The sequence below is a fragment of the Contarinia nasturtii genome, unplaced genomic scaffold (assembly GCF_009176525.2).
Source record: "Contarinia nasturtii isolate CC-2019 unplaced genomic scaffold, AAFC_CNas_1.1 Cnas_scaffold_4084, whole genome shotgun sequence".
Taxonomy (NCBI): Eukaryota; Metazoa; Arthropoda; class Insecta; order Diptera; family Cecidomyiidae; genus Contarinia; species Contarinia nasturtii.
In genome coordinates, this window is record NW_022201380.1 from 822,502 (window position 1) to 850,138 (window position 27,637).

The window sequence follows — 27,637 nt, forward strand, 5'->3', positions numbered from 1 at the left end:
TTTTTCCGGTTTGAAAAACTACCAATCGATTTTTCTCGCTTTTCCGAAAATAAAAAAAATTGACTAGGCATGTTATCCCCATATGTGCTCAACACCCAGAACACTTTGGACCAGGTTGGGTCCACCTGCTCCTCAAGATTCACTTCCAGCTCATGTCATCAAAAAAACTCCCGATCGATCTTTTACGCTTTTCCGGTGAGGTCAGTTAAGGTTTTTGAACCTCGAATACCCTCAGAAAGGAATGACATTCTTAAGAAACGTCACCGCTGACTTGACAGGTTGCAATTTTTTTACCGTGCCAATTAAAAATCATTGAAATTAAAAATTAAAATAGAAAAGTAAATAAAACTGCAATAAAAACAACACAAATAGCAATAACAAGCCTCGCTGCATACGGGGAAAGTGGAGAACAGCAGAAAAGTGTGAAAAATATAGAAAAATCAATTGGTGAATTGTGTATGTGAGTGACTTGTGTTTTGGGTAGTAAACATAACCTACATAGAACCAGCAAAACACTCACAGTGAACAGCGACATCTGTTGCACTATAGCACAATTATTTTCGTAATTGCTGAGACAATCATAAGTAAAATTTATTATGGATAGCGCTCACTGTTGTGATGAAAATAAATGCAACGGATCACGATTTGGAGGCCAATTTTTATTTTGCAGTCATTGCAAAAGAAAAGTATTTTTCGAATGCTTGCCATCACCTTTTGCAGCGAAATTTTTGATTGGGTTTGGATTAGTCATCATGCAGGACGATGGAAAAATCAAATTGCAAGGTGATCAAAACAAAATGCAAGCAATACACAAATTGTTTGAAGCAGAATCACCATTTTCTGTCACTTTGAGCGGCAAAACAACGAGAAAGCAAAAATAATGAAATTTGTTGGTGAGAAAATTATCAATGTGGTTCAAAATGAATTAAAATCAATAATTGAAGGCAATCAATTTGTAAATGACACACAAAATTTCATAACAATTGATTCACAAACACAATCGAATAATGATGAACAAACCGACAATGCTTCGGATGCGACAGATGAAACCATCAAAGATCGGGTAGGAATATCAAAAGCAAGCACTCAAAAAAACTTACTCCTAGCGCCACCAACCTATAAGTTGTGTATTGTGAGAGCCAACTTCAGACAGATTGTATATATGTGACAACTATTTTTTGACATTCGTAAAACCGCCAATTAGGTGTTTGTGTTTCAACTATAAACATTAAACATGCGAAAAGTAATTTTGCTTTTTTTATTTATTAATCATCATTTTACTGTGAATTTTTTTTCTTAATTTTTACATTTTTATTTTTTTGATTCATTATTGGTTGTTTTTTGTACTTTACTTTCATTTTTTTTCCTGAAATTTAGAAGTGTGGAATGTGCGAAAAATCGTTCATTCGTTTACAAACTTGCGGGAACACGTCGAAAATGTTCACCAGCCATTGAAGAAAAAATTCAAATGCCCGAATTGCGACATATTTTGCTCGAGACCGCACAATTTAAAGGCACATTTTCTTCAAATGTAAGTATTTTGAAAAAATTGTTGATTGATCTATTCACACGTTCACAGATAATATGGTTCAGCAACCGCTGGTTCAGCAACAGCTGATTCGGCAAAAGCTGATTCAGCAACAGCTGATTCGGCAAAAGCTGATTCGGCAACTTCTGATTATGTGTGGTCTCGAGCAAAATATGTCGCAATTCGGGCATTTGAATTTTTTCTTCATTGGCTGGTGAACATTTTCGACGTGTTCCTGCAAAGTTTGTAAACGAATGAACGATTTTTCGCACATTCCACACTTCCAAATTTCAGGAAAAAAATGAAAGTAAAGCACAAAAAACAACCAATAATGAATCAAAAAAATAAAAATGTAAAAATTAAGAAAAAAAATTCACAGTAAAATGATGATTAATAAATTAAAAAAGCAAAATTACTTTTCGCATGTTTAATGTTTATAGTTGAAACACAAACACCTAATTGGCGGTTTTACAAATGTCAAAAAATAGTTGTCACATATATACAATCTGTCTGAAGTTGGCTCTCACAATACACAACTTTATTGAGTGAATGCTTTTGATATTTCGACTTGTTAAAACGATGCATTCACGTTTTTTATTGCCGATTAATATTTTTTTATGAATAAAACATTTTTTTTAAAGATTGGCAATCATAATATTCATTAAATCAACCACTAGAAACATATTTGTGGATTCATTTCGTTTTGATATTAGAATAGTAATCGATACGAAAGTAGATGGCGGTAGGATGTAAAAATCTTTTTGCAAAAGTGACATTTCAGTACAAAATACGTTTTGATATTCCTACCTGACACTAGGCTACACAAATACATAGAAAATTTTGACAGATATGCAGCCAATTTACACAGTTTACCACGGATTAGCACGAATTACAACAGATTCATTTAGTTTAAGCAAAACTGAAATTCCCCTAGGTCGTACTTTTGGTACAAAACCTTCATTTTTGGTGATTAAATTGGAAATTGTGGTCAAAAAAATGAAAATTTTGCATGGAAATGTGTTTTATTTTCATCCAAATCGTTTGAAACCTCACCAGTGGCAGGTGTTTGATGGAAAATGACGATTACCATCAATTTTTAGTCGATGCGGTTGTGCAAAGATGTTTTTATTTTAACTGCAAACGTCATTTTTCAATGAATTCACATAATGACCTACCGAGCTCTTGCGGCACCATCTAGCGTTGAGCTATCGGCATGAAACTTTACACACGTTATTTGCACACCATATGGAAAAGTATTCCGAGGTAAGAGCGAAAAAATTTCACCTTTTGTATTTTGGGGGCCAGTCTAATATATATATATCTTACTATTCCATAGCTTAATGTATAAAACTACGTTTCACATTAAGCAATACATTAGAGTTCGAATGTTTACAGCTGAATATGCACATAGTCAACCATTTTACGTGGCGTGTAGGAATTTTAATTTAATAAGAGAAACATTTTTGGAATCAGCATCGCGAAGCATTTTTAGAATTAGTATTGTTAAATTGGACTTTTATATTCGGTAAAATAGACTAAGAAAATTTGTTTTATGAATATAGTAATATACAATGGACACTAGAGTGGAACATTTTTTGAATTTTGAGACATATCTTGATGGCCACTTGAGAAAACATGTCTTATAGTCCCCAGATTCAAGATATGAAGGAATTTTCAACTTGCGGTTCCATATAAGGCAGCGACTTGAAACGAAAGGAGGTACATTTTACTGGAAAATCATGAAAAATTGCAGTGACCCATTCTCCATGAAAACTTGTGAATCTTATTTTCTGACCAAAATAAGTAATATCACCAAGTTTCATGAAATTTCAACCAAAAATAAAGGTTCCTCCCATACAAAATTTTCGATTTTTTTTTTGAGATGCTCCTTCAAATCGATGGCAATTAATAATAAAATGAATTTTGTTTCAACAAATGATTTTAAATATGGTTTCAATAATTTAAATGAGGATTTTTTCCAAAAAATGTGGGATTAAAATTAAATTCTTTTATTTTATTTTAAATTAAAGTGAAAATTTTGTCACAGAAATAGCTACTGATGTGTAACCAAAGATGGCGTTTTCGGTTTATATGCCACTGACGTTAACATATAAATATGTCAACGCAATCCCCGGTTAGTAATAAAATACTTAAAATATCGCAAACTGATTTGTTTTAATAAGCGTATTTGTTTCTTTCTAAGCCTTATGCTATTTCAATGTGTTTCGATTTATATAAATTCTTACTGTCGAACGTCTGCCCATCGGAGTGTCCCATTTCTTATAACAAATGTATTTAGTTTTATAAGACTTTTATCGAATATTTCTTCAACCAAATGAAAATTAATTTGGTTTTTGTTGTTCTTTTATTTCCTGTGTTATGAATACTGGGCTCAAGAATAAAACTAAACAATAGAAACCTAGATAGAAACGAAATCAATATAAAAACTCTGAATTATAACCAGTCATTTCAACGCTTTGAAGATAACTGAATAAAAATCTTTCTGATACTCATTGCAAAAATTCGTACGGGTGTATAAAAATAAAAATAAAAAGGAACTTACATTCGTAAGTCCAACTTTTTTGTACTGTTTTCTAATTTCTTTGGCATTGAAGGGCTTGGTTATGTTTTTAGCTCATATTTAATAGTCGATTTAAAACTAGAACTCAAAATGAGTTTCAATGATAAAAAAAACTCATTTTGTTCGTTAAGTTACAAAAATGACACGTTAACAGTTTTTGGCATTATGAAAACATAGATTTTATCAAAAAAGAGACTTTTTTAATATCTCCCCAAAAATATTTATTTTCGGTACTTTTCGTAATATTTTAAATTGTTTAATGTTTATTACGTCAATAGTTTCTTAAATGGCCAAAATACAACATTTCTTATTAAATTAGTACATTACTACCAGCAATATATTACGGAAGATAAATATTCATTCAATAAAGCAAGAAATTTGGAAACAGTGTGAAAAAGTTAGACTTACAAAAGTTCCTTTTTATTTTAATTATATTTAGTTGATATTTCGATAAGCTTATCAGTTAACACTTTTATTATCTCAACGAAAACATTTTACAATTCATTAATTCAATGGGGCAGCAACTTAATTTTTTAAAACTCTTTTATCGTGACATTTCATCACGTTTTATTTGAACTTTTTTCATTGTCTCTTAATTCAAGTGCTTCAGTTTTTTTGAATTTTTCATAGTTATAAGCTAAAATTGCGAATACAAACATGCTGCAGAACATTAAGCCCGAGAAAAAAAGGAATTCATATGTACGCGATTCAAACAATTTCATTTCGGCTATGAAAACAAGAATTATATTACCAAGAGACACTTGTAAATACCAAAAAGCTGTAACCACCGATTTCATCTAGGGGTTTTCATGTAATTTTATTGGATGAACTTTGCATTATCGTTGCATATTGGCATATCGTTGAAATATCGGCGGAATATCGGCATATCTGTAAAATATCGGTTATATTCGGGTATTTTTTGATAATTAATTGTTCTGGAAGTTGGCTTTGGTGGATCCTCAGGATCATCAGAACCGCTCCCAGTTCTGGAAGTGGGTTTTGGTGGATCCCCTGGATGGACCAAAGCATGGTTTGACAATCCCTTGGCCCATCCACCAAAGCCCACTTTTGCACAAAATAGTGAAATCGGTAAAAATGTGCATTATTTGAAAACATTTGCATCATTTGTTATACTCTTGTTTATTCGTCGAATTCGGGAAAGAAAATCTTGCATGAAAGTCCAGTTACTGCAAGCTATAGCTTCAGCTATATTTTGCGTCACTCTATATACTCAGCAATGAAACGACAACAACAATAACACATATTTTTACTGTCAAAATTTTGATGTCAAATGGTGTCGACATTGGTGACGGTATTTTGAAACAGACTGTGTAATCCATATTCATCGTATATGATCCTATGTAAAGTTCTATAATAATAATAATAACTGCACCGAACAGCGTTCCTTCGCCTTGGTGGTTTATTGAACATAATTTAATAATTTTTATCAAGCATTTTTGAGAGTGAAAATGAAAAATCATTGTTTCTTCATTCCCCTCACGTAAATAATATAAATTTTCTATGTTAATTTTCTTAAAATTTCTATAATTCATTTTTAAATATTTTGTATTTATCTGTTTTGCTTAAAATAATTTTCTATTCTTATTTTGACTGTTGATACATTCACTTCTAAATCAATTAAATTTTTATCACTGCTTGGCATTTTTTTGGTATAAAAATCGTTGAATGATGTAAGCATATAATTTATTGGTTCATATTTTGTGTAATCAGTTCTTCTAATTGGTAAATACTTGATCTAGTTCACATTGACGGTTCAAATCGTTTATATCCACTAGCGTGGACATGGACTGTGTGTTTCTTCTGTTACATGTACGTTGTAATGGACAAGTATAATAACATGGCGTCGTTCAAATAAATTTAAAAATCCGTCCACTCGTGTCGATACTAGTACGGTAGTAGGGATTTCATTTCTGTGTCTATATATACGTTAAAGACATGAAAATCTAGACCGCTAACTTTTGGAAAGGGGTTTTTGCATATTTTAGTAGTGCTCGAGCACCAAATTAAGAATCCGCAAAAAAAAATTTAAAAAATTCAAAATTTAGCCGCCAGGTGGCATTATGAAAAAATCGCTGAAAATTCCTTTTTTTCGATTTTCGGCCACCAAAATTATTTTTTCGAAAAAAAAATATGGCCATATTCGGGATCTAGGAACCGCGTAGATAATGTTTAAAAAATATCATCATGATCGGTTGAAAAGTGGACGATATATGGTTCATTGGCCAAAAATGGCCAAAAACCTCAATTTGGCAAGGTGGTATGTTTGTGTGTATGTCCGTAGTTTCTTTTAAATTGTGTGAAATTATTTTTTTTCGAAAGTAGACTGAAAACTGAGCAAAATAATTTCTCAGTTTCAAAAAATCCGTTGCGTAAGTGGTTTTGGACTAGGGTCGAAAATTTTTGGGAGGCCCTTTTTGAGTTTTTCATCAATCGGACATTTTTCTGGCCATCTGTAAGGTACAACAATGATTTATACGTCGTTGGAAAGGTATGAGACTCCACTTCCTGGATCCGAAGTCAAAATGGAAATTTTTTCAAAAAAGGTCTACCAGGTGTCGTGTTATGTGACATTTTCGGCGAAAAATGACCATGACTTTTACTTTTCCGCACACACTAAGTGTGTAAGGGGAAAGTATTGCAATGGGTCAAAATTTACGAAACCTCAAACACATGTTTTCTGGACGTTTCTGAGGTCAGAGAACCCGAATCAGGCCGTTTTGAACATGGTTGTTGTGGGTCTGTTCCACGTCGTACGTCGTACGTTGTCCTCTGTACGAAAAATTTGTCCATCGATTATCTCACCCCCCAGAAAAGTTATTTAAAATCTGACTTCACGGGATGATTGGGGGTCCCGAGGAATAGAAATCATTGGATTTTGAGCGATTTTGGTTGATGGAAAAAAATGTCATGCCTGGAGTGATACCAATGAAAAAGAGTCCAATTTTCGTCCAAAATTCATACTTAATGTAGACTTAAACACTCAAAAATTTGTATTGGGGGTTTTTTGGCACGAGAAAACCGAATCCGACTTTATTTTTGAGATACAGTCAATTTTTGATTCAGTTTCCTTGAAAAATGGGAGCCATGCCTGTATACTACCTTAATGATGAATTTGTGAAAAAAATAATCTGTACAAAGTTTTATGATTTTAATGATATTATTTTGAACTTGCTTTATAAAATACGCAAATACCACCGTGCGGAAAAGAGGTGTATGTTGGGGACCAAATATGTGATGATTTGGCGTATGTATCATATCTGGGAAAATTCGAATTTTTTAAAAAATTCATTCCGAAGTTGAATTTTTTTTTCGGCAAATTTTCAATTTTTTTGTCATTTTTGATCACAGGTATACGGGGTGTTTTTTAACAGAATAACGTCATAAAGGTCATCTTGATGAAGCAATAAAGACATTTTAAAAAAATATTCAGCGGAAAAGGTTAGATCAGAATGACTAGACCTCGAAAAATGGGGAAAAATCGATGTTAATCGTCATTTATCTCGAAAAAAGGTATGCCGATATGCACATTTTTAAAAACCAACATTGTTTTATTTGATGAAAATTGGGAAAAGTGTGAACTTAAGCGGCCACCTATATTTTAATATCTTACTAATCCACTGTAATGTGCTAGGTTTTTACTTTGTTGGTCCACTTTGACAACTGATTTTACATAATTCGGACCCAAAAAATTTAATAGTGGCAACCGTTTTGAGAAATTAGTTCATTTTTTGAGATTTTTCAGCTTGAAACCTTTCTTTTGGAATGATATTTCGGAAAAAATTGTTTTTATTCGATTGCTAAGAAGATTGGTACTGGGGGGTATTTTGGCACGAAAAAACCGAATTTGACATTTATTTTACGCTAAAATCAGGTCTCAACACACTTAGCGTGAGAATTTCGTTATGAATTTAAATTACTGAAAAAAATTATTGATATAAGTACAAAACACTTTTTTCGAAGTTCCCACTGTGACGCAATACTGTAAGTCTGGAAATTTTTTGATATAAATTTTCAGTGACGCGTTCGTTCATATACGCGAACAAAATGTTAATATTGCTGTTTAATGGTGCTCATTTCCAACTGAATTTTTAGCGAATATTTTTCTGATGAATTTTATTTAGTTATGTGCACAATAATCTCCTTTTCTATACTTAAATTAAAGGTTAAAATGTAAACTTTGTCTTTATGTGATCGATAGAAATGACATTTCATCACTTTGAAAAGATCCTTAAAGATAACTGATGTAATGAAATCATTAACAAATAATATTAATTTCATATGTTATATGCAGATTAGATATTTCGATATCTTTCTGCATGATATTTGTAATTTATCCCGCCGCTTAGGGTACTATGCAAGCCTATAGTCATTTGCATCACCGTTCATTCTATAAGCTTAAACGGAATCCAGTTTGCATGAGTAATGCCCCAAATTACCAGAGTATCCTGATTTGCTGCTGCTCAGCATATAGCTAAGAGCTGAGAAATGCTGAGCTCGTGCGGCTAACGCATACGGAACGGATGCTATATACATATTCCCCTTTCGCTTCGTATGTGCTGCCGTTGACGCTATTGCCGGTACAACGGTTACACACTATACCAGCGAACATACGAAGTGAAAGGGGAATATGTCTCGTGCATCCGTTTCGTATGCGTTAGACGAACACTTTCAGAATATATGAAAGACTGAGAGCAAAAACAGCACGTCGCATCTCATCTCTTGCTTTCACTTACGTAAGCAAAATAACGAGGGATGCGACGTGATATTTTTCTCGCAGCTTCTCATATGTCGGTCGCAACACAATTTCAAACTCAACTGGTTACTAAGTTTTGAGTTTTGAATTGAACGTCCAATCAACTGTTTATAACCGTTTAAACGGGGAGAATGCATGTGTGCGTGCCATCCGTTTCGTATGCGTTAGCCGCACGAGTTCAGCATTTCTCAGCTCTCAGCTATATGCTGAGCAGCAGCAAATCAAGATGCTCTGCAAATTACCAAACATTCAGCAACGTTTCTCCCAATCGTACGAGTCGGCCCGCTTCATTTCAACCATGTTTAAATTCGTGTTTCCATTATTGGTTGTCCATTTAGTCTCCAAAAACACATGGTCCGGAAGATAAATGGTAACTTTTCTAGCACCAATCAATTGTTTACGTTCTTCGTTCAGTGTCACTATGTCAACTGTTTTTTCGTGTGTTTCATTTTTCAGTGTTAATTTCAATTTACTCAATTTCATTGATCGACGAATAAATGGACGAATGTCATTAAACGCTGCGTTTTGAATTTGAATTCTTTCGAGACTAATCAAACCCGTGGCCAAAATATCCATCTCACTTGTGCATGCACCATCAAAAATGGTTAGTTCTTTTAGGTGAATCAATTTGTGTATGCTGAAACTTTCGTTGAATTGTTTGATCGATAAATGCTCAAGGCCGCCCAACATCGTCAATAGCTCGCTTGATTTCATATCAATGCGTTTAACATATAAATGCAATCGCTGATAAAAACCCCTCGCATGTAGTTGATTCAATAGTTCACAAATCAGCCGAATGTCGATGAATTGTCGATAAAAATTGTCTAACATTTGAATTTCCAATCGGTCAAGTTGTATATTCGACTTCAAAAGTTCGTGTCGATTCTCCCAAAGACACCTCGAACTAGTTGAAAATCCGCGAATCGACGGGTTTCTCTCAAAAAATGTGCTTAATTCTAAAATTTTAAACGGATATCGAAGCGTCATCTGCATAAATTCAAGCGTTTTATACTGACGAAGTAGCCATGGATTTCCATTTTCGTCCACAATATCGCCGAGATCATCTTGAATGTAAAGTCGCTTCAATTTCTTACAATATTTCAGAAAACCATCGTTAAAATCACCGAACATCCTACATTGTTTCAATTGAAGTATTTCGATTTTTGAAAGTACGGTTTGTAAACATTCCAATTTGATTGCATCGATTGTAAGGCACACAAGGTAAAGATGATTGATTGAACTTAAGTTATCACCGTGTAATTGAATGTAATAAAGCGGTTCGATTTCTTCGTAGTAATGTGAAATGTAATTGATGAATTGATTAAAAATTGACGTTTGAGTACGTTGGTTCATGACACCTTGACGTTTTGTATAAACGGTATAAATGCCATCGATGGCGCTAAATTTTTCTGCCGATTTATAATTTCGTTGGAAATATTCGCCGGCGATTTGCTGCATCTGCTTGCACGTTTCACCCATTGCAGTCACCTCAATCAGTGATAGATATTCGAAGATTTCCTCCAAACAATCGATGTTTAGACGGAAAATTGATGCTTCATCATTTGACACTTGATTCTTTTTCATCAGATATTTCTCACTTTCCGGAAGTTCCCTCTAAAAAACAGAGAAAATAGAAGAAAATTAATTGGATTTCAATGAAAATCAAAGCATTTGAACTTTATACACAAAATATTACTTGAAACATTGCGAAAATTGTATAAAATTCATTAAACACCATATAAAATTGACAGAATCGTGCAAGAAAAGAAAGTCACACAAAAACATTAGAAGCACCGACAAGCTGAAAATCAGCTGTTTTCATTTTGACGCATGCTCTGTAGAACGGTCACATTAGACATTGTATGATTTGAATTGAAATGGAAGTTTCGGTTGAGAAATTTGAAAAAAACAGTTTGAACGATTGAAGGAAAACCAGTTTATTTGATATTTTCAATTAATCTTCATTTTTTTACATTTTAACAGTTTAATGTTTATAACTACTTTATAAATCCAACAATGGCAGATTTTCATAAAAAAGTCGTCACTTCATTGAAATCGCCCCACCCCCTAACAAATGTAGAATGCGAAAACCAATGATTGTCATTGACGTTATGTGGCGCGTGTTTTTTTAAATTCCACGAAAAAAGCACTCATAAATTAATAAATTAAATGTGGAATGACTCGATTTTGTTAACTAAAACAACCTACCCAGTCGACTTAAGTCGTCTATTTTTCTGATTTTAAACAAACGACCATTTTGGGATAACTGTGATTAAAGCTGATATGAGTTGTATTTTTCTCTACTGGAATCGACTGCAAAAATCAAACAAATCAACTTTAAATGACTTCAATCTCAGTTGGCTTAAACGAAAATCGCCCCAAATTAGTTAACTGAGTAGTCAGCCAGTAATTTTTCAAACGTGATTCTCACTCCGATTTTGTATTTTTTTGGATTTTAATGAAGTGAGCAATGATTTCATGGTCAAGGTCAATTTGCGCTTTGATATTTCGATCTATGTTTGTGTTTTAATCGACCACGACAAAAAATCGATGTGAACTTACCGGAACTTACACTACACCTTCTTTCATGGACTTGAAATTATTTTATCTCATGCAATCGTGAAACCTTTTAAGTCCACTTGGAAGGTAAATGTAAAACTTTCGATTTTAACTGGAATGAAATTGTTCAAAAGAATATTATGAAACACATTGAGTGTGATGTCTTTTATTTATTGATTTAATGTTTTTATTTACAAAAAATTACCAAAGTCAATGCAGTTTGAATGTTCCGAATCTAAAAATAGCAAATATTCAGCCAATCTCGGTTGTAATTCAATGTTTTCTTCAATGTTATTTCATCAGTGCGTATCATCAATAAAACACGTACACGATCTTTGGCCAATATCAAAATGGAGTTATAGATATCCAAATCCACAGTCATCTGGCATCCACTGACGATGGTAAGCTTCGTTAAGTGTTTGCCACACTTTAAAATCGTCTCCATTCCATCTGGTGTAATATCGTTGCATTGAACTCGTATTTCTTCCAATGATGAAAGTATTTCAACGAATCGAATGAAAATCTCTTCGGAAACATTGCCAACATCCAAATGCTTTAGTAAATTTAAATTCAAAATTGCTTCAGCCAAACTATTTCCATATCCATTTATGCTCAAACTCTCCAATTGCACGTTATTTTTCACCAACAATTCAATCAAAGATTTCGCTGAAAATCGATTGCAATAAATTCCAAGGCATTTTAACTGCCGCAAATTGGCAATGTGCAAAAGGTCATCGTTTTCAAAAAATGGATTAAAAAACATGATATGCAAACTGACAAGGTGTGGTACACGAATGCTGATGTCTCGTAAAATCGACGACGAAACTCGTTTACAACCTTCAACTTTAAATCGACGCAACTGTGGATTTTTGGTTAAAAACTCAATCAACATATCGTCGGTGAAGCCGTTTATATTGACTAATTCGATTTCTTCAACTTTTGGAATTATTTGCACAATTGAATCGAAAGTCAACACTTTTACAAGCTTCAATTTCAACACTTTTAGTTGTGGAAAAATTCGAAAGTTTTTAATTAAACCAGTTTCGATTTCTAATTTTTCTAATACCTCAAAATCGGATCGAGTGTCAAGGTCGATGTTATGGTCACTGATTGTTAACTCTAACAATGATTTTCCACAATGATCAGCGAGTATATTCATATTTTCTGTGTCTGAATTGCGTTCTGTTGTATGCCAGCGAATCGATTTAACTGAACCTCCAAAAATTTGTAAGAAACACGTTAAAAGCCGCGTGGGAATTGAATTGATGAAAAATCCGCCTCGAATTGAAATTTCCTTGAACTGTGATGGAATACATTGTTGTGCATTTTCTTGAAAACGAGTACACACTTGTGCAACACTCAAAAAATCACGGACATTTGTTAGACGACGAAAAATCTCTTGAAGGCAGTCATCGTTCAGAATGTTTAGAATGTCGGATGGGATATCCTCCAGACGTGATTGACGATAGGGAGAATTTTTCATAATTTTCAATGAAACTCTCAGCGCGTATGCTTTGCACAATTTTTTTTGCTTACTATGTATGTCACGCTAAATACTAAATTAGATTAGCCAGATTCAAACACAGGAATATTGCAATGACAAGCAGCACAATGACAGCGGAAGCTTTTACGATATTTACTTTCCGCTCTGGCATTCATTAAAGCTGATTAAAGCTAAATAAGCTCGACGCCGCAATTTCAAAGGCTCTTAGACAAGTGTGCTTTTAGACTTTTGTCTCGACTTTCGAAATCTATTGAAGAAAACGGTTTTTTCGGTGGCAGAAAAATCGAAGAAGTAAGTGCTCCAAAAATATTGGGTCCGAAAATGGGTATTTATTTTTCATTCCACGAAGTTATTGCTTTTTTATTTATTTCGATTCATAAAAAAAAGTCTTTTTAAAATATTTTTAGTCATAGTAAAATCACCTACAGAATTCAAAATTCATAACAAAATCAATCGATTCACATAATAATTCATATGAAATTCCCAAATGGTGCTTCTTTTAAAGATAATAAAATGTCTTACATCCGTAAGATGAACTTTTCCGCACCGTGATCCACACCATGCATTTATTACAAATATTTTACTCAAAGAATTCACGAGAAAACTGAACCTGACATTAGTTTTAAGATACAAATAATTTTCGAAGCACTTTTCATACAAAAACTACTAAAAATGAGAATTTTCGTATCGCAGCCATGCCTATATGATATCGTAATCATGTGAAAATTTGCAGAAGGTTATTTTTTCACAAAAGGCTAACATTCCGAAAGTTTGAAGAAATTTCAATGCATATTAAGGGTACTTCCCATACAACATTTCGTTTTTGAGCGAAAAATCCAAAATTTTGTTCGGGTGGTACCCCTAATATGCGTTGAAATGTTTTCAAACTCTCGAAATGGTATTTTTGTATGATAAAAATAACCTGTGCAAATTTTCAGCTCATTACGATATCATACAGGCATGGCTTCCATACAAAAATCCAATTTTTTTGAAATTTTTGTATGAAAAGTGTGTCGAAAGTTATTTGTATCGCAAAACTAACGTCATATTCGGTTTTCTCGTACCCAAAAACCCCCCAATACACATTTTTGAGTGTTTAAGTATACATTAAATATCACTTTTGGAAGAAAAATTGAATTTTTCTCATGAATGGCCATAGGCATCACACCAGACATGACACTTCACTCTGTCAACCAAAGTGGCTCAAAATCTAATGGTTTCTATTCCTCGGCACCCCCAATCATCCTGTGAAGTCATATTTTGAATTACTTTTCTTGTTTGAAAGTTATCGTGTTAACAAATTTTTGCGTACAGCGTACAGCGTACCACGCACATACATTCGGACATCGAAAAAACGCTAGATTCGTGTTTCCTGAATCCTAAAACACCCAGAAAACATGTTTTTTGAGGGTGTTAATTTTTCGACCGATTCCAATACTTTACCTTACACACTAGGTGTGTGCGGAAAAGTAAAAACACAAAATTAATTCAATATTAATACTCACCATTCTCGTTATTAAAATATCCAAATCTTTAATGATAATTCTAGTCAGCTGAAATAATTTCATAGTCAGCTGAATAAATATAAGCGAAACCGAAAAATACGCTTTTAAACGTTTATTTCCCGAGGCACTATCGCCAAATTCCACTTCGAGAGTCGTTACTTGAGGATCCCTGCGAAAACTTGAATGCATTCGAATCGTATTACCCGCCCATTTATTGTCAAATGTGTTCTGTTGTGCGTCGAACGCACCCCAGTTCTGAGCCGCTGCCACTGTAATTTATGTATTGACATTTGACAGTGTTGAATACTTTTTTTCCGTATTTACAACATTTCTATACTGTACACGTCAAATCGAATGATAGCTCGGTTTATCAATTCACTGTTGTTTTTGTTGTTGTCAGCATTTTTTTCTGTTCTGTTGTGCTTCGAAAAATCTTTATCAAACATAAAATAAAATTCACTGTTTATTATTTATATGTAAGACGAATAGGATCAACTAAATCACAGACCATTTAGTTTACTTATCATTATTTATGATGGCATCAAATTACGAACACGAAGTTTTAAACTTGGAATGTTCCGTCGGTCATGCCCAATACATTGAGAGCGTAAACATTTTATTGAAAATTTTAAACAATGTCATACGTGAACCGCAAAATGATAAATACCGTACCATCCGCCTTGAAAATAAGATTATCAAAGAGAAGCTACTGTGTCTGACGGGTGTTCAAGAATTTTTGAAAAAAATTGGATTTATTGAGGTTCACTACATTTTTTACATATCTGACAATACCTTTTGATAAATGCTAACATGTGTCGTCAAATTAGGTGAATGGAACATTGAATTTGCCGACAAATGTTTTGATTGCAACCATTCGAAAGTATCGAGATCAGCTGAACGACCGCTATGAACGTATTAAAAATGGGACACCGGGTGAGCCACAAAACGAGGCAATGAGTTCAAAACCATCAGGATCGAATACGATAAAACCACGGCCCACCAAAATTATCCCCTTGAAATCGTATTCGGAGCGAATCAAATTTGAGAAACTAGTGGTAGGTGTTATCGTGTGTACATACCAATTATCCTCACTACAACTGAATAATTCTTGATTTTTTTAGCCGTTCCAAAATGAGTTTTTACAAAACATGGAATTTCGTTCGGATGAAGTTATGCAATATGAAGATGATCGTCTGCAATATTATGGTCGACGAATGATTCCGATTCGAACGCTTACTGAAAATGCGGTGAAAAGCATGAGAGCTGTACAAAAACAACAACTAAACGCGAGCCATGGCACAAGCGATGCAATTAAAGATCCAAGTTTTGACGATTGGTTTCTGGTTGAATTAACAAAATGGTTCAATGAATCGTTTTTTGAATGGATCAATACATTGCCGTGTAAGGTGTGCGGACAAGATAATGCACGAACCAAAGGCACACAAGTCGAGAACAATACACGAGTCGAGGTGAGTGACTTTAATATTTGAAACGGAATTATTCAAAAATGACATGTTGAATCATTAGGTTTTATACTGTTGCAATACACAAACAAAATTCTATCGATATAATGATGTGGCGCAGTTGCTGTTGACACGCAAAGGACGTTGCGGTGAATATGCCAATTGTTTTACATTTTTATGCCGATGTCTTGGATATGAAGCTCGATTGGTTCAAGCGACTTTTGATCATGTTTGGACTGAGGTAATTGGACATTTCTAATTCTGAATACTTCTTTGAAATATAATGTCCTATTTCTGTTCTATTAGGTCTTTTCAGAAGCTCAGAACCGGTGGATTCATGTCGATCCATCCGACAACGTAATCGATGCACCCTTGATGTATCAACATGGTTGGAAGCGAAACGTGGACTACGTTATTGCCTTTTCGAGTGAAGACATTCAAGATGTGACATGGCGTTATGCAAATAATCACAAAGAAACCATACGACATCGACAACGATGCACCGAATCGGAATTACTGAAAACACTTCTTCTGCTTAGAGAAAAGCGACAACAAAATTTGTCGGCGGCGCGTAGATATTATTTGAAAAAGCGCAATTTACGTGAAATAGTTGATTTGATCGTTCAGAGGCCACCGACCGAAAATGAATTGAAAGGAAGAAGTTCGGGCAGTTTGAACTGGCGACTTACACGTGGCGAGGACCAACCATGTTCATCAAACAATGTAAACAATTGCTTTGAAACTTATTGTTCACGTAGTAATTTATTATGATTATTTTTTTTTCACTTCCAGTTCTTCGTCTTCAACGCATCAGAGACTGAAATCAGTGCAAAGCAATTTAATCTTCGTTATTCTTGTGCAAAAAACGAATATGAACGATACATAAAACGTTCAAGCGATTTTATAGATGTTATAAAGGCGACAAAATCATGGCAGTCTTGTGCTTATCGATGGGAAAATATTTTTCGAAAAGAAGAACGAGATTGGAAAATGGTCTATTTGGCGAGAACTGAGGATGCGAACCATGCAGAAATTGAATATAAATTCGATTTTTCACAACTTAAAATTAACGACATTTCACTGAAGTTTGATATGAAGATTTACGAAAGTGGAGAGATTGAGGTTAGATTTTTACATAAAGGTGAGTGATTGAACTTTGTCAGATTTTTGTTTCAGATTTTGTAAGTTTGTATTTCATTCTCACAATTCCAGGCAAAGTGTTACCAAACTTCCAAAGCATCAAAAACTTGGATTCATTCTCGATTTGCGTGAAATTAACTGGAGGCAACGGCGATTGTGCCTGGCAACACACACAGCTGTTTCGACAATCGATTTTGGACGCTGATGAATTTCCATTCGATTTAAATATTACATTTTTCTAATGCATTCCTTCTAGCATTCCTTTAATTAAAAAATTACGTTTCGAAAAAGCAAAAAAAAAAGCTTATTATGAATTTGAACATTAAATTGTCTGCTTATCTGTCAAATGTCTTCGTCGAACGCACTCCAGCGCTCAGCTCCTGTCACAAGTGACTTCAACAGCTGTCAAAATGAATTTCACAATAACTTCGTCATATTAATCATCAACTTTGACCATATCGCACAGCTATTTGTTTGCGTCCAACTACACAAATAACAATCGTTACAAAAAACAATCTGAAACGACAAAAAAGTACAATAAAATGGCGCCAGTAAAAAAGAAGAACGCAAAACAGGTTAGTAGTGGTGGATCCGATCCGGAAAGCGAGGAATATCTCAAGAAACGAGCTCGAAACAATCAGGTAAATTTCATGTTTTTCTCATTTTCTCTCCATCACTGATATCAATTTCTGAATTGATAACCTATTTTAAATGCTAAAAATAGCTCTCATGCAAAATATGATGTGATTGTATTCGCAATTTTCATGGAACTTAAATAATATAATGTCTTTTATTTGCTTTCTATGTCTAGGCGGTTAAAAAAAGTCGCAATAAGTCGAAACAAAAAGCGGAAGAGACCAAGGAGCGGGTTGATAATTTGAAGAATGACAATCAAAGGTTGTCGGAACGAATATCGGAAAAAGAAAAACAGTTGAATGACTTAAAGAGCCTTTTTATTGAAACGGCCAAATCAAAAACAGATGTAGTAAATCAAGACCTGAGGGCACTGCTAGCCGATGGAAGTGACGATGATAATGACAACAACTAAATTTAAGAACACTTGATGCATCCAAATACTTAATACTTAATTTATAAATAGTTAACATAAATCTAAGTTAGGCTAAGAATGACGTAAAAAATCTGTAACGTTTCAAATTCATTTAATAAACATTGACATAAATAAAAAGAAATCACCAAAAAGTATGACTTTGGAAAGTAGGAATATATCTACCGCTACAACTCGATTGTAATCAGCTGTTCATATAGATTTTTTTTTCATTTCACGTTGAAGACGTGATTCATGGATTCATCTACAGGTGTTCTACATGTGTTCCTATATTGACACAGTGTGATTCATGTAATGAAAAAACAAACCTTTAAATAAAGTGACTCGAATAAATGTTTTCGGTGGTGAACAACCGATTCAATAACAAAATCTGGTTATTTTGGGTTCGAAACACTGGTTACTAACGTAACGTTAGTCATTTGTTCAAAAATATTTTTATAAAGATTATAAAAAATTGGACAAAATGACAAAAGAAATGAATGAAAAATGCACAAAGAATAAATGAAGAGAGAGAGAGAGAGAGAGAGAAGGAGAAGAGAAATAAACAATTTAATAAAAAAATAATTTGTATTTTGAACGTATCGATAGTGATTTCGCCGCATATCTCCATATGCACACAAAAGTCTCCACAGATCAATTGTCATAGAAAAACGCACTCGCACACAAATGCCAGTCCATTCAATGTAGTATCAAATCGCACTCGTCTGTTGTGCTTGAAAAACATAAAGAGGGGAATAGACAACGGAATTGAATGTGTGCCTATCTGTGTGTATTTCTTTGTTTTGTGTATGTATGTTTCATCGCCACCAACTATAAAGTCATCATCGCAAAACGGTTTGTACAAATATTCATTTAGTGTCGAAACGTCGATCACATCGGGCACAAATTTTTTTTAATTTGTGTTCATTTTTACGGAAGAGAAAATTATTTTAAATTTTTGTTAAAACACTTTGCACAAAATCCACAAATTTTTCAACTGTCGCCGTATTTTTGGTTCAAGTAAGTGGTCATTCATTTTTATTTATGTATTTAGATTGTTATAACAGACATATTGTTTGTCATGGAAAGAAGGGCGTCTTTTCTTATCTTAACGATGCAACATTTGTCACTGATAGATTAAATTGATAGACATAATTAGAAAATTGCGACGAAAATTGCATGACCAAATATTAAAATTCCGAAGACGAAAGAAGCAAAATATAAATAAATAATGATGACTAAATCAGATAATTCAATTATGTATGTGAATTGTGATGACTAAATTTCATCATTTGTAGAGGTTTTAGAGAATTCGTTTTTTCTTTTACTTCGTTTTATTCAATTTACGACGTATTTTTGTGCTATTTATTGAGTTTAGTCTCTTTTTCGTTGATGATTTGGCATATTTTCAAAATGGAACCAGCACAACATAAATGTTCTTTGTGATTTTTATTCTACTGGTACCTTCATATCGAACGAAAAAAATATCATTTTTATTTATTGTTTTCGATTTCTATTTTATTCTTCCCGTTTATTCCAAACACTTACTCATTTTTCAACGAAACAAAGAATAATACCAAAAACGGACGAGAACATTTTTTTTCTCTGCTTTTCATCTTCTTTCGTCGTTCCATGTTTATCGAAAACGTAAAAAGGCATAGATATAAACAAAAGAGAACGCTGCATATTGGTATGTGTGTGTATTTTTGTTGTGTCTCAGTACAGTCTACACTGTTATTGTGTACGATGTTGGGTTGAAACACTTTCAAGTAACAGCTGATTTTACAGTTTGTAGACTTACATTGCTTTTATATTCAAAACATACTTCGATCCAAAAAAAGACAACGGAAACTTGTTTCACGCCGTAAATAAGGCAACTAGCATTACAACTCATTACAGAAAATTTCCTTTTTTTAATTATTTTATGTTGCTTTCTCATTGACAGAATATAATAATCATGAACAAATGTTTGATTGTGTTCGTTGGGCTATTGGCTGCAACCAGTGCCGTTTCAATTTTTGAATTGATCCAAGAGGAATGGCATGCATATAAGGTAAGTGGCTTAACTAAATAAACGTTTAAATGATTCACCATTTGTGGCGACATCATCAAAAACAAGAAACGCCCCATGCATGCATTTTGAATCAAAACAAAAGAGATTTGGAAATCCAGTCAGCATTCTGAATTTAAAAAAAATGCTTGTTTCAATTTTTTTATTCCGTATTTGAATTTATTCAAATGTTTTTGAATCACCGATATGACAACAGATTTCATATCGGCAGTTTCAATCAACCATTTCAAGCAAACTTTAATGTAATGAATTTCAAAACTAATAAAAAAAAAATCGAATTGAAAAGAAAAACTTCTCGAATGTTCCACTGAAAAACAGAAAATGATTTGTATGTCATGTTTATTTATTCGCTTGGCTATTTTTAACGTCATCCATGTAACTTAATCAAGAAACTGAATTGCGAAGCGCGTGATCGGTAATTTTAAACCGTTGACCAAAGACACATTCAAAGCAGAATTTAGAGAACTGATAGCCTGGTACGAATGACCTAACCGGTTGATGCAAAAAAAAAAATTATACGGACGCACAAATCTCATTTCCAGTTGCGATAAAACTCACATGACTTTTATTGCGCGTCGCGTTCTCACTTGCGTTTTCACTAGTTTTTTTTTCGCATGAAACGGTATCAGTTATTCATTTTATTTGTCAGTCAGAATTAGTTTATAAGTAAAAAACAAAGTTGAAACACAAACAATCCATCAAAATGCTTTCCTTCACGGCCTATAATTGCTGACGCACATATTTCCTCGAAACAGTCGCAGTTCTTTGGAGATAATTTTTCCATCTTTTTTGAAAAAGTTACCGTTTTTTGAGTATTTTATCAGTATATTTTTTTATAGTAATTTTAATTTAAATGAAAACAACTTATAAATGTAATGTCATTTCATACCGATATTTCTTCTGTGCATTTTCCGTTTTTTGTCTTAGACCACATGAATAAATTAGCATGATGAAATTTTCGGTTGAATCAGTTCAATTGATTTATGTACATTTACATTGAAATTGTCACGTGGATTCAAATTTGGCGTCTTGGTTTGTCGTTGACCTATTTTTTCAACATGCGTTCCCTTTTGCGCGCCAATTTGAGTAACCGCCAATGTATTATCAGCATTGTATGCGCAATCTGTGCACGCTTCATCGACAATTTCCAATAAAACTTTGAACACAACGTAAAAAGGTTTTTATAGTAACTTTGACCCGGTCGAGCACATGAACTAATCGATTATAGTTATTGCGCACCCATTACAGGACAGACGCATACGTAACTCATAATCAATTTCAAGCAAATACTTTCTACGTCTTTTTCCATAATCTGGTTTTTGTCTCTCGTGCTACTCGTGAATCATTTATTTAAGTCCGAATGCTGATATAGGCTATCAAATGAATTGTACTTTTAAAATAATTTCATTGTTTTCCTCTTTTATTTGGATTTTCGTATTGTTTCGTCTAGTTGGAGCATTCAAAAGAGTACAAAAGTGATACAGAAGAGCGTTTCCGTATGAAGATTTTTGTGGAAAATAAAAATAAAATCGCACAACACAATCAAGCATATGCAAAGGGACATGTTTCATATAAATTGGCATTGAACAAATATGCCGATTTGTTGCATCATGAATTCGTGGCTCACATGAACGGTTTCAATCGATCGACCGCTTTGAAGTAAGTTTAAAAAAAAAACAAAACGATAATTTTTTCTACTTATGCACAACGTATTAAATGCTCAATCTTTTGATATCTTTTGATTATAGATTGAACAAAGGTGTAAACAAACCAGTCGAAGAGCCAATCTTCTTTGTCGAACCAGCCAATGTGGAAGTTCCAGCATCGGTTGACTGGAGAGAAAAAGGAGCCGTTACTGAAATCAAAGATCAAGGTCATTGTGGTAGCTGCTGGTCATTCTCATCAACTGGTGCCCTTGAAGGACAACATTTCCGTAAGACTGGTGTTTTGGTATCATTGTCAGAACAAAATCTGGTCGACTGTTCGGCTGCGTTCGGTAACAATGGCTGCAACGGTGGATTAATGGACAATGCCTTCCAATATATCAAAGACAACGGTGGTATTGATACCGAAAAATCATACCCATATGAAGGTCAAGATGATACGTGTAAATACACTGCAAAGAATTCAGGTAAACATTATTGAATATCAGCGAATAAAATGTCAAAAAAAAAATTGAAAAAAAAAATCATTTTTTTTGTTCAGGTGCTACTGATCGTGGTTTCGTCGATATCCCAGAAGGAAATGAAAAAAAATTGGTGGCTGCATTAGCCACAGTTGGACCTGTATCAGTTGCAATTGATGCTTCACACGAATCATTCCAATTCTATTCGTCGGGAGTTTATTACGAACCACAATGTGATTCACAACAATTGGACCATGGTGTGTTGGCCGTTGGTTACGGAAGCGAAGACGACAAAGACTATTACATTGTCAAGAATAGCTGGGGCACATCGTGGGGAGACGCCGGATACGTTAAAATGGCTCGTAATAAGAAGAATCATTGCGGTATCGCCACATCAGCCAGTTATCCATTGGTTTAAACGCCAACAACGTTTATACTCAAACGATCTTTATTCTTTATTATTATTGTATTTCGATATTTTTCATCTAATTTTCTTCTTCTCATGAATTTGGAATTATTTAGCATTTTTTTCTTTAAATTTTGTTTTTGTCGAATAAACCATCATTATTTCGCTAATGGTTTCATTTTTTGCCATGAAATTGATTTTCGTTCAAAATGTTACCAAATAATAATTTGTGCCTAAGATTGTTAATTGTGTGATTTAGGACTGATAATGAAATAAGCGATACTTTATTTTATACAAATAAGGCTATACATACACAAAATCGACAGCTTCAAATGAAATTCACATCAGAAATATTTCCAATCGCTTGAAAGTATATCGTTATTTTTTTCTCAATAAGAGAAAAGAAATCAATTCTAAGCATTTTAAGAGTACTGAAAAATAAAAAATAAAAAAATCAACTCTTCTTGTTGTTTGATTTATCTAACTCATTTTTTTGAACATTACACAAATTTATTATAGGAATATTTTGCGGTCGATAGATGGTGATAAGTAAATATTCTGACTTTGAAATAAAGCTGCGGCATGAACAATGTTTTATTTAATAAAAACGAAACGACTTTTTTCTTCTTTGCTTAATTGATCAACAGCTTTTATCTTATTTATTAATATCATGGAAAACTCTTTATTGCGAGTACAACAAGTCTACTATGCTGCTATAAATGCAATAATGTCGCATTGTCATAAAGTCGACCCTGCTCCAAATATTATTTTAGATAAGTGAAACTACAAAATATTGTTTTTAACAAATTCTATAAATATGAAAATGAAAATAATAATGTATATTTTGTATAATATGTAAATGAAATCTGTTAATGAAATATGTTTCATTGATGTTATTTCAAGAATTACACAAAGTTGAAATTGACTTGAAATGGACAATATAAACATTGCGATATTTGAAAAAAATTGCTTTTCAAAAATACACTTCACTCTATAAGTGCCAAAAGATCAATAGTTTTTGAAAGTCTTCATAATGAGAAGTATTGTGGTTATGGTGTTCAGTTTTCCCTGTATTTTACATATATTCATTGATCATCAATTCCAAGTGTCAGCGGGAGCAATGGACGTTAGATTTACTTCCTTTGCAAAAGACAAACACTTTATTAAATAAATTCTGCACTTTTTTCAAATGTTTTTCTTTACCGAAAGAATATTTATTTCCCTAAAGGTATTGAACAAGCACTGGTAGTGCAGTGAGCTACCAAATTCCAATTTCTGAGAGCGGTTAAGTTCTTTGGCCAATTGATAGACCATTATGTATTATGAGGTATTAAAGCTTAGTAAGCTCGGTAGTTTCAAAAGGGTCGTTGATCTTTGATACGACTTTCGAAATGTATTGGAGCAAACAGTTTTTTTCGATGTCAATAAATCGAAAATTTCATTTCAGCTGAATAAATATAAGCGAAATAAAAAATAAACTTTCAAATCCAATGAGTGTTTTTCCCCGAGGCGTACACAATTGAACACCATCTCCAAAATATATTTTCATGATACTTTGAAAAATATTTTAAGCGTATCTGGCGTCAACTTGTGACAGTTGAGTTGGAAAAAAATAATATCCACCCAAATTCATTGCTTTTTCTCTAAATATATGTATTATCGAACTCATTATTAAACAAAATTATTAAAAGCTTAAAATGGAGTTTCACAATTCAATTTAAAAAAAAAATGCTAAAAAATGTCAAAGCAGCGCAGAATTTGTTAGTTATATTGGTGCAATGGTGGTTTATCTGCGGGAAGAGGAGGTTCATTAAGAACCGTTATGCGTCCTTCATGCACAGGTTTTGGATTAATGACGCGAATAGACTCAACGTACGTCCGAAACGCGTCAGTCACCTTGATTGATAATGGTCTTGCTTCGCAATCCTATGAACAAAAATTGAAGATTGAAACTATTGGATTTCCAACAAAATTCCAGTCACTTACTCCGAACATATAAAAGCCATTTTTGTTTTTAAACATGAATGAAGTAATGATGACGTTATATTCTTTTTTTGAATCGATTCGTTCATACTTTGAGTCGAAGGTGTAAATATCTGCGGACACAACACGTTTACCAGACTCTCTAGCCACGTCAAAAACAACACGTAATCCCGACATTTGTAAAAATGAACCGATGAATCGTTGTTCACAATATTTGCGTACGGAATATTCGAGAGCTTGTAATAATTTTTCGCCTGAAATTTTGACAATGATAAACTCATTATCAAACGGAATCACTTCATTCAAGTCTATTTCTGTTATATATCCAGCTTTCAATTCACCGCAAATAGAACCGCTCGTGACTAATGCAACACATGAAATGAATGAGATATCCTCCAAATTCGCCATAGCGGATTTAACAATTGAATCGGTGATCAGGTTGCCAAGAGCACATTCCATGGCTCGACATCGAAAATCGGAGAGGTGTATCTTTGATCTGCCTATTGGTTCCCCGGTGATATCCGCCTCCTTTTTTCGATATTCCAATTCGAGAGCCGTTACTTGAGGATCCTTGCGAATACCCGAATTTAATAAAATCGGATTACCCGCAAATTTCTTGAATCTTTTCTCTTTCTTGTCATACTGTAAGGCCATAAAAATTTATTAGAGAAATCGTATCGATTGAAATCCGCTCCAAAAAAGTCCAACCTGCAATTCCAATTTGCCCAAATATTTTGTGTAAGCAAATGCAGTTACAACTGGAACCTTTAAAAATAAAAATAAATTTATAAAAATAATAATTTATTTATTAATAATTTAAATAATTCAACTTGTTTTCCATTTTTTTGCTTGACAACCGTTGGATAAGATGCATCAGGCTCTTCAGTGTCCGGCTGTTGGCCGGTATACAAAAACTTGTGCTGTATGGGTAGGAATAATATCGACTTTAAGCAGAGTATTCTTAAAAAAGCGTCATAAGGCAAATCGTACAGTGTGCCCGCCAACAACAAGATCGATGAAAGGACAGTTGGCAGCTATTTTCAAGTCTTTCCTAAAACCAGAATGGCCCAAGGCGATGATAATTTGGACGCCATCTTTTTTTAAGATTTTTGCCTCTTGACTGAAAGAAAATTGGTTAAAAATTGAAAAAAAGCCTCAAATTCAATCTTACGACTAACTTTATTGCCGCTATTTCAGGAGTGATATCCACGTCGCATCCGGATGTTGAATTTTTTGTTTCTGGTGTTAGGTAGCCGATGATTCCAATTTTATATCCACTTACTTTGAGAACAACGGATGGCATAACTGATTTTACTCTACGTAATGGATTGTCGGTTTTATTGTTCATATTTGCGAATAATATTGGAAATTTAACACGATTCAAAAATGGTATCAAAGCATCGGTACCATGGTCAAACTCGTGATTGCCTAAACACTGTATTAAATCAATTTGAAATTCAAGTTTTTAGAAATGGTGAATTTTTGCTCTTTTGCACAGCATTTGAGAAGTGAAAAGCATGCATATAAAAGGCATTAAAAATAATTTCGATATACCATTGCATCTGGCTTCAGAATATTCATGAAATCTGCGGTGACCTTGTGCTTGAATAAGTTAAACCATCGTGATCCAACATAAACATCGCCAGCATCCAAATATAAGACATTTCCATTTTTGGCCGCTTGCCGATGTTCCTTTACTACTTGTGATATGCGTGCAAAACCCCCGAAACCTTCACTTATTTTACTATCGGCAGCCAGGTATGATTTTAGTGACGAATCAATTGGCAAGAATCGAGCGTGCATATCATTACTATGCAGAATGGTTAGACTAAAATCATTTGGACCTGATTTCACGAAGTTCGCTGATAATGTTAACAGCAACACCACACTCAAAATCGTGATAGATTTTTTGCGAGAGAACATATTGGCGACTTTAAAAGCAAGAAGATCAATTAAGTTATCGCTCGAAAAGAAAAAACTTGTGTTATGAAAATTCAATTTTCACTCACAAATTAGGTTACGTAAAATAAGCGTGTCTGCCTTACTAAACGTGCCAATTAACACTGTGTATTATAAAAATCGATTTGTGTTTATACAGCTTTTTTTGATCAATTTTGAATTATTGTCATCGCTTCAGACTGTGAAATACAGAATAACTTTTGTAGGTAGTCATGAGAATTAATAGTCAATATAGGTTTCTAACGCAGCAATGGAAATTTACAATCTATCAAACGAATAATTAAAATAAATGCTCTTCGTCATTCTTTATTTAGTATTTTTCTCCACGACGTCTTTAATTTTATTGTGTTTCAATGTAAGAACCGAATGAAAATTCAGCTATATGAAGTTCTATTATGAACATAGTTTGAACCCTAAAATTTCAATGCAATGCTAAACTATGAGACGTTTGTATGGGTGGAGTCGCATTCAATCATCCACATAAATGTTATTTCAATTCACTTGTCAATCCGTCAAAGAAGCCATAAGAAAACCATAGATTTATTGCCTAAAACGATAAAAAATAAAATTCACATATAGTTGGCGCTGCATTCTATGCAAACTTGTTTTCCGTTGCAACGGACTAAGTGGAAAGTATACGCTTATTACATAGAATGTAGCGCCAACTATACGTGAATTTTATTTTTTTATCATTTTAGGCAGTAATCTTATCGCTTCTTTGACGTGTTGTACAAATTTGGTTTTACAAGTTGCTAAATTGGTGCCATAGAGTCAATTACTGTAAAATGTCATTCAAACATTACAATCCAAAAGAAATTCATGATACAATTTTCAAATTTTATTTCAATCAATTTTACAAAACTTTAAATATGAAACAATTTCAGTTTTTCTTCATTTTACTTTTCCGCACACACCTAGTGTGTAAGGGGAAAGTATTGCAATGGGTCAAAATTTACGACACCTCAAAAACATGTTTTCTGGACGTTTCTGAGGT

At 33.5% G+C, this 27,637-nt stretch overlaps 7 protein-coding genes across 9 annotated transcripts in view; 3 read left to right on the forward strand and 4 right to left on the reverse strand.

Moving 5' to 3' along the window:
• The window catches only part of LOC116350347 (peptide transporter family 1-like), a 31,281-nt gene extending 27,285 nt beyond the window's left edge, over positions 1 to 3,996 (reverse strand). The window contains exon 1 of the mRNA XM_031782112.1: positions 3,775 to 3,996. Within this exon, the coding sequence (XP_031637972.1) occupies positions 3,775 to 3,805 (31 nt within the window). The 5' untranslated portion in view covers positions 3,806 to 3,996. The remainder of the gene's footprint in view (positions 1 to 3,774) is intronic.
• Positions 3,997 to 9,123: 5,127 nt separating this feature from the next.
• Positions 9,124 to 12,514, reverse strand: LOC116350375. 3 transcript variants are annotated; one of them, XM_031782153.1, is made up of 3 exons: positions 11,648 to 12,514; positions 11,446 to 11,554; positions 9,124 to 10,497 (listed from the first exon to the last, which is right to left on the reverse strand). In XM_031782153.1, the coding sequence occupies exon 3, from the start codon at positions 10,465 to 10,467 to the stop codon at positions 9,133 to 9,135; it is 1,335 nt and encodes a 444-aa protein (XP_031638013.1). In that variant the 5' UTR covers positions 10,468 to 10,497; positions 11,446 to 11,554; positions 11,648 to 12,514; the 3' UTR covers positions 9,124 to 9,132. The 3 variants fall into 3 exon arrangements, with proteins under 3 accessions (XP_031638013.1, XP_031638014.1, XP_031638012.1); XM_031782154.1 differs by lacking the exons at positions 11,446 to 11,554; positions 11,648 to 12,514 and adding an exon at positions 11,092 to 11,384; XM_031782152.1 differs by lacking the exons at positions 11,446 to 11,554; positions 11,648 to 12,514 and adding an exon at positions 10,580 to 10,601.
• Positions 11,678 to 12,925, reverse strand: LOC116350314. Its single transcript, XM_031782069.1, has one exon. The coding sequence runs from the start codon at positions 12,923 to 12,925 to the stop codon at positions 11,678 to 11,680; it is 1,248 nt and encodes a 415-aa protein (XP_031637929.1).
• Positions 12,926 to 14,801: 1,876 nt separating this feature from the next.
• LOC116350404 (peptide-N(4)-(N-acetyl-beta-glucosaminyl)asparagine amidase) lies at positions 14,802 to 17,322 on the forward strand. Its single transcript, XM_031782195.1, has 7 exons — positions 14,802 to 15,211; positions 15,279 to 15,506; positions 15,573 to 15,920; positions 15,979 to 16,155; positions 16,221 to 16,637; positions 16,707 to 17,055; positions 17,127 to 17,322. The coding sequence occupies exons 1-7, from the start codon at positions 14,984 to 14,986 to the stop codon at positions 17,294 to 17,296; spliced, it is 1,917 nt and encodes a 638-aa protein (XP_031638055.1). The 5' UTR covers positions 14,802 to 14,983; the 3' UTR covers positions 17,297 to 17,322.
• Positions 17,323 to 17,574: 252 nt separating this feature from the next.
• Positions 17,575 to 18,254, forward strand: LOC116350405 (CCAAT/enhancer-binding protein gamma). Its single transcript, XM_031782196.1, has 2 exons — positions 17,575 to 17,695; positions 17,866 to 18,254. Exons 1-2 carry the CDS (start codon positions 17,597 to 17,599, stop codon positions 18,100 to 18,102), a joined length of 336 nt encoding a protein of 111 aa, XP_031638056.1. The 5' UTR covers positions 17,575 to 17,596; the 3' UTR covers positions 18,103 to 18,254.
• A 711-nt stretch (positions 18,255 to 18,965) lies between these two features.
• LOC116350337 (cathepsin L1) lies at positions 18,966 to 22,871 on the forward strand. Its single transcript, XM_031782102.1, has 5 exons — positions 18,966 to 19,119; positions 20,045 to 20,152; positions 21,621 to 21,829; positions 21,919 to 22,301; positions 22,376 to 22,871. The coding sequence occupies exons 2-5, from the start codon at positions 20,057 to 20,059 to the stop codon at positions 22,711 to 22,713; spliced, it is 1,026 nt and encodes a 341-aa protein (XP_031637962.1). The 5' UTR covers positions 18,966 to 19,119; positions 20,045 to 20,056; the 3' UTR covers positions 22,714 to 22,871.
• A 1,535-nt stretch (positions 22,872 to 24,406) lies between these two features.
• On the reverse strand, positions 24,407 to 26,733 carry LOC116350361 (protein 5NUC-like). Its single transcript, XM_031782134.1, has 8 exons — positions 26,694 to 26,733; positions 26,239 to 26,615; positions 25,863 to 26,119; positions 25,675 to 25,804; positions 25,515 to 25,604; positions 25,393 to 25,449; positions 24,688 to 25,326; positions 24,407 to 24,627 (listed from the first exon to the last, which is right to left on the reverse strand). Exons 2-8 carry the CDS (start codon positions 26,605 to 26,607, stop codon positions 24,463 to 24,465), a joined length of 1,707 nt encoding a protein of 568 aa, XP_031637994.1. The 5' UTR covers positions 26,608 to 26,615; positions 26,694 to 26,733; the 3' UTR covers positions 24,407 to 24,462.
• Between the last annotated feature and the right edge of the window lie 904 nt (positions 26,734 to 27,637).